Below are 12,492 nucleotides of genomic sequence, written 5' to 3'. Positions count from 1 at the left end.
GACCACACATCCATCTGCTAACACAAGACCACACATCCACCTGCTAACACAAGAACACACATCCATCTGCTAACACAAGACCACACATCCACCTCCTAACACAAGACCACACATCCATCTGCTAACACAAGACCACACATCCATCTGCTAACACAAGACCACACATCCATCTGCTAACACAAGACCACAGATCCATCTGCTAACACAAGACCACACATCCATCTACTAACACAAGACCACACATCCACCTACTAATACAAGACCATACATCCATCTGCTAACACAAGACCACACATCCATCTGCTAACACAAGACCACACATCCATCTGCTAACACAAGACCACACATCCACCTACTAACACAAGACCACACATCCATCTGCTAACACAAGACCACACATCCATCTGCTAACACAAGACCACACATCCATCTGCTAACACAAGACCACACATCCATCTACTAACACAAGACCACACATCCACCTACTAACACAAGACCACACATCCACCTACTAACACAAGACCACACATCCATCTGCTAACACAAGACCACAGATCCATCTGCTAACACAAGACCACACATCCATCTACTAACACAAGACCACACATCCACCTACTAACACAAGACCACACATCCATCTGCTAACACAAGACCACACATCCACCTACTAACACAAGACCACACATCCATCTGCTAACACAAGACCACACATCCATCTGCTAACACAAGACCACACATCCACCTACTAACACAAGACCACACATCCATCTGCTAAACCAACTAATATGAAACTGCCCTTCCAACCACTAAATCTACTTGCATAGACCACCCATCCATCCATTTAAACAAGACCACCCATCCACCCACTAACATAAGACCTCCTATCCACCAACTTACATAAACCACCCATCCACACACTTCACCTACTTGAATAAAACCACCCATCCACCAACTAACCGTTTCTACCTACAACCACCCACTAAACCTACTTGCATAAAAACATCCATCCACCCACTAAAATAATACCACACTATCCATCAACTAACTTAACTTACATGAAACTGCTCATCCGGCCACTAAACCCACCTACATGAAACAAACCGCTTACATAAAACCAACCATACAGCCACATATAAACACCTACATGTATACCTAACCTATCATCCAATAAGAACTTAACATGCCACTCCCACTTACCAGTGACGTGTCACTGTGAGGCTGCCTCTGTGCTCCCCGGATGCTGGGAGTTTTCAGGCAGTCTCTTTAGTGGGCGTGGCTGACCAGACGTCTTCTGTGTTGAGGAGTTGCCTTGCTTTCTCCTCCACACCTTGCGTCTGCCACTCTGTGTATCCACGGTAACCTTGAAGGATGCCCTCTCCTTCCTCTCCTTCTCAGTAACTTCCTGTCTCAGCTCCTTCAGCTTCCTGTCAATGGTGGCCTGGAGCTCCCTGCGGTAGGCCTCCAGCTTACGCTGCTTGTTGCTCAGTTCCTGCTTCAGGTCATCCAGCTTCCTCTTGCGAGAACACTCCTGAACCTGGAACAAACAACAGACACAGCTGGGAAAAAGGCTCTCACAGAATCATCAGAATCTGGGGCTCTAAGAGTAGTTATTATCATGGCATTTCCACAGACTCTCACAATAGCATCTACTTAATGACTCACACTCTGTATTACGGACAAAATGGCATAAACATAAAAATGAAAGAAAAACAGTGCAAGTGAGACTCAAATGTAAGTGGAACAAGTACTGACTTTCTCTGAAGACGCTCCCTGAATATCTGAAGCTACATCAGCATCACCAGCAGCAGCAACAGAAGCATCAGCGTAAGATCTGGGGACATCCTCCAGGCTCATCCTGGCAAAGACTGGAATCACTTCATTCTCGGCCCTGTGGTCTGTCTTCAGCTTGGTGTGGCGGTTCCTCCTTCGGTGAGGAGGAGGCAGACATGGAGAGTCATCATCTTCCGGAACCAGACTGTTCTCAGTCAGGTGATCCGTGTGACGGCTCTTCCTGTTGGAAGGATGCTCGGAAGTAGAGTCTTTGTAATCCTGGAATAGGCAAAAAATCTGGTCAGGAGGATGGAGACAACCTGAATCATATGTATCAAAATCTTGTAGAAGAGGAACGCAGTTTACCCAAGGATAATGTAAAAGTAGTAGAGTACCATAATATATGGACAGGCTGAATGATAGGCTTGTTTTACAGCCACAGTCTGACCTTGAACTATGATAATACTAACCTTGTCTTCATCATACCAAACCCGGAGACCCCTCTCCTGAAATTTATTGCAAAATGGTGAGATAATACATCACAAGGAAATCTGGAGCAGCATATGCTGAGATCCTGTGCTAGGGACACCTTATTCTGAGGTCAGAGTACAATATTAGGCATACTCTTCAGACATTAAAGCAGCAATTACGAAGATCATACATGAAAGGGCACATTATTTTGAGGTTCTACACACTGAGCAAACACATTATTCTTTGGTGTCTGTAACAGCTGCCACTGTCCTAAACATTGGGGTGCATTATTCCAAAGCAATACAATATGTGGCACAATATTTTGAGGTTGCTGCTGCAGCTACTGAGGTCACAAACTATGGAGCTTATTTTTCTGAAGTCACAGCAGCTACTACTGAGGTTCTACCTGTGGACGCTTAAAGCTGGGCTTGCTGTAGTCAGGGGAGTGAGGGCGGGCAGCAGATTTCTCGACAGGGTGACAGTTCTAGATCATGACAAGTTTTAGTTTAAGACCAACCCAGATTATTAAAGAAATTCAACATATGCCAGTGTGGGATGACTCCCTGATTTTCTACACCAATTACATTGTACACTGGTTAACACCACTGTACCTCCCTGTCCTTATCCTGGCCTCTAAGAGAATCTCCCAAAAAGCATCTCCCGATTGACATAGGCAAGGGTGCAGATTACATGATGGTTTGTGGTGACAGTTTAGACCAATTAGGAATATTATGTCACACATATCTGACTGGGTTCTTGTAATATTGATCCACACACAATCTTTTATAACTAATGCAATATTTTACACAATAAAATAACCTGAAGTAGCAGGGTTCCATAAGATATCAACGTGTGGAGTGTTACTTTGTATTTATAATTTTGGGCCTACCTTTAGAATTCTGCACCAAAAACTTTGAAAACACGTCATTATGCTCTTTTACATAATTGTAGGTGGTAAGGGTTAGGATTAGGGTGGGTTAGGATTAGGGTGGGTTAGGATTAGGGTGGGTTATGGTTATGAAGTCGTGGTGCTGTATTCTAAAGGTGCCCCTTATCGTGAAAGGAATAGTCAGGTAATATTTCCTAAAACAGGATCTGTACCTTCATAGGCTTAGTCTTGCGTGTCCGGGATCTACGCCTGGGCGTGGGGGGAGGACGGTTGAGGGGGGATATACCTCGATAATGCTGGTTCTTGGGTTGGACATGGGGAGGGAGGTGGTCGTGGGACCCTGGGGGACCAGAAGAACGCGCTCCTGGGGAAGCGGGTAGTGTTAGCAAGGTTGTTTGCACATCCAACACATAGTGAACATACACTAGTACAGTAATACTTTATCCGACATGTGAAAGAGACCCAATAAAAAATTGTATTTATTTGGGGATACATGATTTCAATGTAATGAGGAGGATACGGTGGCTCTTTTTTATAATTTCTGGATGAGACCAAGTTGATTAAAGCTAAATATAGTAAGTGTCAAAGAAGAAAAGATCTGGAACGGAGGCATTGATAATGATCATATTTTGATGTAGATACGGATGATGTCGGCGAGTTGCAGACACTGGTGGTGTGATTTGCTGGCCACCATGACAATCAGTTAGACGATCAAGTGTATTCGTTTTCAAACAACCTTCACCTCGAAGAAATTACCAAATATGTGCAACAATATTGACGTATGACCTGAAAACCGGTGAACGACTTTCACCACAAAATGCCGCTTCCCTCTTATCGGAACGCAGTGTTTCGTTGTCTACTTTAAGTTTCGTTGATATAAGGACACATTGATAATCCGAAACATTTTACCAAGCTGTGTATCGGCAAAAGTTGTATATTTATCAAACTAAAAAATACGTATAACTGTTGATAAATGACATTGTTGTTTGGGGTGATTTCCCGTTATTCATGATCTCACACAAGACGGAAACTTTCACAGTTTGTGTTGCATTTACCGAATCAGTGTTATGTGTGTTCCCTGAATTATGGTCCTATGGATCTCTCAAACTAGGGGAAAATTGTACACAGTTTGAAATCTAAAGCTTTCAATCGTTTTTATTTCAAACATGAGCAGTGATCCGAGAACGAGAACAGATAATTTATCAGGCTTGATTTCATCAAGTCACTTTACTTTGGTGACATTCATCTTTAGATTTGAAAACATAAGGAATGGAATTATTTATGTGTCGAAACTGGGTGTGAAATATAGCTATGTGTTGATGTAAAAGGCATCTCATGTCGGGCCTTCGCGAAGCGTGATTTTTACAACACTATCCAATATGGCGTTCGACAATCAGAATAATCATCAGTTGTTATCTTTATTAGAATCGGATGCACCTATCACTGTTTATGCGGGGGTAAGAAATAAAAGTCTCGCAATATAGATGATGATGAAACAAAACCGTCATGATAACAATTAAAGTTAATTTTCTACTGATGGCCACGGATTTGGGTGGATTGTTTTTCAGCATAGATCTACCCGTCCGCCCAGATTAAAGCTGGTAGATCTACAGTGCCTGACCAAAAGTGAGTCATTATTAGTGAAATTTCCAAAGGTTTAAATGCTTCGTCTAGATCTAATTACTTGTTTCAAGAAATAAGTTCCATGAATCTAGTTTCGGTCGAATTAATTTCAATCTACTTTTCTACCAGCTGAGAAATCACCTGAGCTACTTACACAATTTTCATTCAATTTTACCGAATTATTATGTATTTTCTCAAAATATTTATCCAATGGATCTGTCAAACTTGGAGAATATGATACACAGTTTAAAATCAAAATTTTCAAACAAAAGCAGTGACCCGAGAACAACGATCATTTTCACAGCTAAATTTCGCTTGATTTCATCAAGACACTTTACTTTGGTGACAAAAAGCATCAACTGTTATATTCTAAAATTCACGAGAAATTAAATGTTTGCATTGCAGCTGTAAATATATAGTGGTATAATATATATAGTGGTAAATATATGAAATTAATAAGCACCTCATAAGAACCCGCCTACGGGAAGCGTTATTTTTTCACAATGTTCAATATGGCGTTCGACGTTTCAGATTAATCTTTGGTTGTATGATTTTTTAAAATAATTTGGATGCACTGTTGTCACTATTATGCGAAAGTAAATAAACGTCTGGCAATATAGATGATAATGAAACAACAATTGTCATGATCACAATTTCAGATTTTTTCTACCGATGGCCACGGATTTTGATGGATTATTTTCAGTTCTGCCCGCACCGAATCTCTGTTCTGTATACTTTCACAAATTTCCCCTTCGCTAAAACAATTACACAAAACAAAAATACATTAAACACTTTAAAATGCAAAATAAATAAATGACAACGACTTACCTGACACAAGTGTTCGAGACATCGGGAAAAATTCAGCAGACAGCTCTGGGATCTGTACTCACAGGGCTGGTAGTTTCGAGAGGCAGAACTTCAGTGTTTCTCTGACGAGAGGCAGAACTTCGGTGTTTCTCTGACGAGAGACAATGAAGAAGAAACCGTTGTAAGTGTGTGACGTAATATATAGGGGATGCACGGACGGTCGAGGAAACGACTAGCAACGGTGCCCGTAACTAAGGGCGAGTCCACTTTCTTGAGGGTGAAGTTTTGGGCGAGTTCAATTCTAGCTAAGAAAAGACCCAAAGTTTGAAATGATAGGTTACGGTTGCCATGTTCAGTTTGTTATACACCAATAACCAATATTTGTTAAATACAAATTATAAAGCACGTGGAGATCCGACTTTGAATTTGTCATCAGCAGCCCATGCTCATAGTAAAAAGCTACTAACGGGATCGGGTGGTCTGGCTTGCTGACTTGGTTGATAAAGATCAATGCTCATGTTGTTGATCACTGGAGTGTCTGGTTCAGCCTCTATTACTTACAAGCCGCCGCCACATAGCAAGCATATTGCTGAATTCAGCGTGTCAAACACAACAGAAATTACACCAAAACCAGTTCCACATTAAAATGAAAATTAAGAACCAAACATGAAATCAATGTTTTTCTCTTCCAATGCAAATATTCGTCCGCTAGTATTTAAAAGAAAACTACATGGGGAACAGCTGCTAGAATCCAGGACATCGTGGTTTCTTCATCAAGGCTTAGTCCAAGACATTCTGTAGTTACGTGTTCTTATAAAAGAAAAACACATGTTCTTAATTGTCGTCACCTTCAAAATGTTGCTCACTAGATCTAATTAATTCTGATAAGTTTCAAGGTACTGCTCACCAACTGTGGCCCTATCAAATTTACGTAGATAAACGTACCCGTTAGAATTAGAATTGCCCATCGGTTGCTTCAGCTGCTGGTTGTAAGAGGCCAACGAATAGCTATCGGTGATAAGTCTTTGTTGATTCCGCGTCGCTGCTCCCCAAATGTGTGACCCTTGCTCATAATATCAACCACTGGACTCTCAGACGTGCGTACTTACCTGCCTCCATCGTATAGCTGGATTATTGCTGAGTGTAGTGTTTAACATCGATGACCTACCTTTCAGTTGGGTGATGACCTCGTAACCTCAGTTTCGTGTCGTCAAATCTTTCATTCGCTCGACTGTGTAAAGACCGACGAATCAAATCGGAGCATCTTACCAGAGTTTCACATAGTAAATGAAAAGCAAAAACCCGAGTTTATTATGATCCAGTAACTTAAGCAAAAGGTAATTTCGAGTGCAGGGGAAATCTAGCTTTGCTGGAGTATTCTTGCAATATTTGGACATTACCCTCCTGGTTAAAAATTAATCCATACACTGCCTGTTCTTATAACGACCATTTCGCCTCATTTAGATTCTGTACAATAAAACCTGAACAAAAACAGAAATAATTTCTCAAATGTAAAATATCACTCTACAGATCAAATAGAAATACGCCTTACAAAATAATTCATCCCATATTTTAGACCGTTGTGTCAAAAACCTTTCTCAATTGACAAAGCGCATCATCAACGATGCCTGCACGTTAATTTACGATGACGGAAAAATGTTTCTGCAAGGTTCTTGTGAAGGCGCTGTATTCATTGTGGAATGTTCCTTGTGAGTAACCGAATCCAATTTCTTACAAGATCTAATCCTTTCTGTTTTCAAACAGGTTATGTTGGATAATACTGAAATATTACTAAGGGCGACTAAGACCCGATTCACTCACTCACTCACTCAATGTCAACTGAGTGCAAACGTATAATATACAGGGGAAGATCAGCGACGTTTTCTTCTTTGGCAGCTAAAGCAGGATGGCGTACAAACACTTCTATCCGAAGAAAATGTATAGAGAATGTGAACCAAAGTGTCTTCGTTGTTGTTTGTCTATCTAAACATTAACGTGAAGCAGCCACTCTATGTCATGTTATTAAAGGGACATCAGTCTAACAAACGGATATGAGATGATTTAGCCAACATTCAATGGAATGTCAGCTCGACCCCACCTGTTGGTTTTGAAACATTAAACTTATTTTTTACATTTTTGTGCTATACCCATGAAATTTCAACATTGAATGATTCATATAAGAATTAATTATCAATTACATTTTGTGAAATTACCACTTGTTTATGTCCTGGAAATACCACATTTATTTATCGAAGCAGTAAATATACTTTAATTGTAACTTCTTGTTTCAAAGATACCTACATTTTGTTTCCAACAGTTTGAACTAAGCAGTAAAATGAAATAAATAGTTTAATAACCTTATACATATCATGACAGATAGTTGACATATTCCTTATTCCAATATACTTCAAACTAAAAGTTCCAAAAATATTACCAGTCATAAGATTTATCAACTGACCGTAGGCTAAGGTTAACACCTTTCTTTATGATTGTGACTTGATTAGTTGTAGGTTGCCATAACAATGCTTAAATTCAGCATTACATAACAAAGAAAAATTCTGCAGATTTTCTGCAATTTTGTTGATATTTTCTGGGTAAGTTAGTCTGATATACTAATAATTTGGTATATTTTATAATAATTAAATAGTGACTGGTCATTGTGTTAGGACCACACTACAAAATGAAGAGTAATGAATATAGTTTTTAGCAGATTAGTAATATAAAAATATAACCTGAAATATAACCTTTACATATTTAACATTTTAACTAATAATTGATCCATTTCCTTTGATGACAGCAAACTTCAAAGGTGAACAAAGTCCCATTCCTTGGCAATTGGTGACTTGAGTGAGAGTGACTTAATGGCTTCACACATTGTACCCATATTGGAACTAATCTTCAGTTTGACAAACAAACATTTAACAACTAGGCTACACAACAGCCCTAAGAGATCAGAGTATAAGTATATATATAAATAGTTCTTTGAGGAATAAAGAGTAATCATCAGTAGTTTTTTTATGACTGGAATCAAAACTGATTTGGCTTATGACCAGACTTACTTTGTAGAAACCTGAAACATACAGAGGAGTAAATACATGCACTATGCAGTGTATGAAGTAAGGCCGGTCTGACCGCCCGAGATGGGCTAGATTTCTGATGGATGGTCTACATTTGCAGCCAGACCCATGGTCTGGTAGAAATAAATTTACCATATTTTGGTGTCTGGTCTGGTTAAATCCAATTGGGGATGGTCACACTTTGAACTTGCCAGCTCTGATGTCTGGCTGGATTTTGGCATATTTCATGCATTGTGTAAAATTATAAAAATTCTTGACTTTGAACATCATTGGTGTTATTTATTTTCACAAAACTAACCAATCCAAATGACATTATGTCTGATAAGATAAATAGTATTGAGCATTTACATATCAAATGAACAAATCAATGAATAGCCTTACGTAGTGCCTTCTAGTTATTCAGTAAAGGGTCATTGTCAGTTGTCTTGTAAAAAAGAATGCTCTCTCCTTCCAAGTATGACTTCTATTTGTAAGTTAGCATGTTCTAGCAATGACAATGCTGTGAATAATATCATCAAGCTGGACAAGGATCAAAGGTTGGATTGCATTCCAATCTGATTATACCACCGTGTCTGATCTCAGACCCATCCATGGTGTCAGGATCACATGCCACCAAAGATATGCTGTTCAGATTGGTTTTCATTTGCTAGAACAAAAATGTCTTCAGGTTAACCATGAAGATACAGGCTAGAATTTATCTTCAGCAACCCATCAGAGGCAAGTAATGGGATTGGGTGGTCAAGGTTGCTCATTCGGTTGACATGTCATCATATCCCACTTGTGTAGATCAGTGCTCACGCTGTTGATCATCGGATTGTCCGGTTCAGACTCCATTATTTACAGACCACTGCCATGTAGCTGGAATATTGCTCAGTGTGGCATCAAACAGACAAGCAACAAATGTCATGCACAAGAAGAATTATGGAACTTTTTCCATAGACGGTTTGGTGACAGAAAGCAGACTCTTGAAAGTTGGATTTGACTAGGCTGCTGAACAATTGAGGTGCAATACTTTATCATTAATTAACCATTTAGTGTTTATTTCATGTGTAACCAACTTCAAACATGACTGCACGCTTTCTGTCACCTGGCAGTTAATATGATCTTGGTATAAACAACAAGACCTCTAGGTAATATGTAAAAGGACATTTTATTGATAGTAAAGCATCAGCATATGAGGTTATGACATGTCTTCTTCAGAGAAGATTTGGATTTCAGCAAGATTCATGTGATTTCCAAAAGTTCTTTTCATATAGAGCCTGAGCAAAGTTAGACTTACCATCGAAATATGAATGTAAATTATCAAATTTAGGGAGTTCACATTTTACATGGAAAAAGAAAAAATATGTCCTAAAATGTCATTATTCAGTGAACACACTGACTGTAACAGGTAAAAATCTCAGCACCAACATCAAACAAGTCACCTGGGCAAAAGTCATCTTCATCATCATCATCATCATCATCATCATCATCATCATCAGACCGAGTGTATATATCACATTTCTCAAGACATTAATCATCAACATTTGAGTAGAACCATCACACACACACACTCTCTCTCACACACACACACACACTCTCTCACACACACACACACACACACACACACACACACACACACACACACACACGTATATATTACATGATTTCACTTCAATTCTTTAGTCTCTTACATATATGAGCCCCATAAACATTTTGTATCACCAAACAATCACAACTTGATCCAAAACATATCTTAATTATATACAAGAACAAGATTATTATATACAACAACTATTTCTAGGGCCCATTAATCTCCAGTCTGAAAGTTATCACTACATTGAATTTATATCATCATGCAAAATGTCAAGGCATTATTAACAGATAAGTCACACAATAGCACCCTCAGATTGATCTCATCAAATATCACATATAGCATCAATGTTCATCAAAACAATAACAATATTTTTGTCCAGCTGTACCCATGCCTTGCCATCACAAATTCAACATCTATTGCTTGTGGAGATTTGGAGTTCATTTCTCCCTACAACCAGGCACATATTGCTTCAGTGAAGCCTCTGCACTGGTGTACCCAAAACATCTTTTTGGAACTTCCAATGGAGTTTAGCAGCTGTTGGCAGACTTGCATAGCATTGGCATTTATCTATTATAATTTTTCATTGATAAAATCACATACTTAACAACATACATTTACCAAAAAAAAAGAGCGTTCAAATCACTACAATCACGCTCCGTTTATTATTTGCTGATGCAGGTGATGGCTAAAGGATGCACATATCTGTTGACACCAATTAGCTAAAGATTCTTGCCAATTTAAAAACAGTAAAAGCAAGGCAATCAATGATTCTTACATTGGTCACAAACACAGAAACAAGAGATATTTATACATATTACGGATGTACAGAAACACTTACAAAGTAAAGACTGAGATCATACTTTCCCCTTCCCTATGTCAGCAATGTTTAAACAGGCACTACAGCATTAATGTTGACCGTTTTCCCTTTATTGTCAATGTACAAATAGAACTATTGTGATTCATTCACATACTTTTTTACAACTTATAAGAAAAGAACGAAGTGAACTGATACCCCCAAATGAAATTTTTTGACAGCATAATTTTGACTGATGTGTCTGCAAAATATATCCCGAAATGAAAATACATACTACAAATTCACACTATTCAGATGCAGCCATGTGTCCCAAGAACCTTTTATGTTGACAGAGTAAAAAGCTTGCAGTCAAAAGTTTTTAGAACAAGCTTCAAGACTAATCTTTCCAGATGAGCTTCATCCTCACACTTTACACTAAATATTTGCAAGGGACCATACAAGTTGAAATGATTTAAAAACAAACTGGCTGGGCTGATGGTGGTGACAGAGTGCATGGTAAAGGCTTCAGGTAAGCTATTGACAGATTTTAAGTCTGATAAAGCATATGCCAAGTTATCTTATCTTACCTGAGAAGTGCTAGGATCTCATTCTGTCCAAGAGCTACACTGTATCATGGTAAACATGGATAAGCACATACGCTCTTATGAGGTGTCCAAACAAGTGCCTGGAATCAGCTTTACACTCAACTCTAGCAGTTGAAGTTTGTAACTTTAACACACCGGGACCATATTCTGTCACGGATTCCCCTTTTGATTTAAATTATGATTAACATGATTAAAGCTGTGTATGAGAACATCACACATAGAAACCATATATGTCTTAGAATCCCCCAACTCGAGGGACAACAACAACATATCATTGTAAAATGGCACTCAACAGATACAGAAACCTCATGCTAATGCATGTGTGATGAAAGGTCAAGCAAGTATACTTAGTTATCAGCATCTTGACCACTGCTGTCTGTGAGAATCTTGTATGCCTGGTCTGTTATCCTCCTGGATCCCCAGCCAGGGACAAGATATCAAGGTGAAGTATGGATAAGTCCTTTGGTCAATGAAGTGAATTAGCAGTAGTGGTAGAATGTTAGTATGGTAGTAGTATTAGTAGCAGGGTATTGCAGTACAGTAGAAATAGGCCAAAAATGTATATGAAGTTAGTTTTGTTAGTTGTGTTAGTTATTCTGGAATCCATTTTGATTTAAGTGTGGTTACAGGAGGTTAAATCCATCCTGAACCAAAGAAAGGAATTTGAAAATATCCATAGATGTGGTTACTTCACTACATGACATGCCCACTGGAGGGACAACAATGTATCCTGGCTATGGAAAGACAAACATCTGGTAAAAGTGAGCTTTCATAACTGAGCTAGCAAGTCACAGAATGTTGCTTTTGCATCCTCGAACCAGTATTTTGACCTTATCTGTATGTTAGAATCTAGCTTGGTAAATAATCTCTTCTGAAAGTTA

The 12,492-nt window shown here is 38.9% G+C and overlaps 1 protein-coding gene across 1 annotated transcript; it reads right to left on the bottom strand.

Moving 5' to 3' along the window:
- Positions 1-1,207: 1,207 nt before the first annotated feature.
- LOC137266478 (uncharacterized) lies at positions 1,208-1,854 on the bottom strand. The gene is made up of 2 exons (XM_067801976.1): positions 1,753-1,854; positions 1,208-1,534 (listed from the first exon to the last, which is right to left on the bottom strand). The coding sequence occupies exons 1-2, from the start codon at positions 1,852-1,854 to the stop codon at positions 1,208-1,210; spliced, it is 429 nt and encodes a 142-aa protein (XP_067658077.1).
- Positions 1,855-12,492: the final 10,638 nt, after the last annotated feature.

The sequence above is a fragment of the Haliotis asinina genome, chromosome 15, assembly GCF_037392515.1.
Source record: "Haliotis asinina isolate JCU_RB_2024 chromosome 15, JCU_Hal_asi_v2, whole genome shotgun sequence".
Lineage (NCBI taxonomy): Eukaryota > Metazoa > Mollusca > Gastropoda > Lepetellida > Haliotidae > Haliotis > Haliotis asinina.
Note: the sequence above shows the minus strand (reverse complement) of the source record. Positions and strands in the feature narration are given on the sequence as shown.

Coding starts and splice junctions, on each gene's coding strand:
- LOC137266478 (XM_067801976.1), bottom strand. CDS start 1,854: ATGAGCCTGGAGGATGTCCCCAGATCTTACGCTGATGCTTCTGTTGCT. Junction 1,535..1,752: donor AGGGAGCGTCTTCAGAGAAA/GTCAGTACTTGT, acceptor TGTTTGTTCCAG/GTTCAGGAGTGTTCTCGCAA.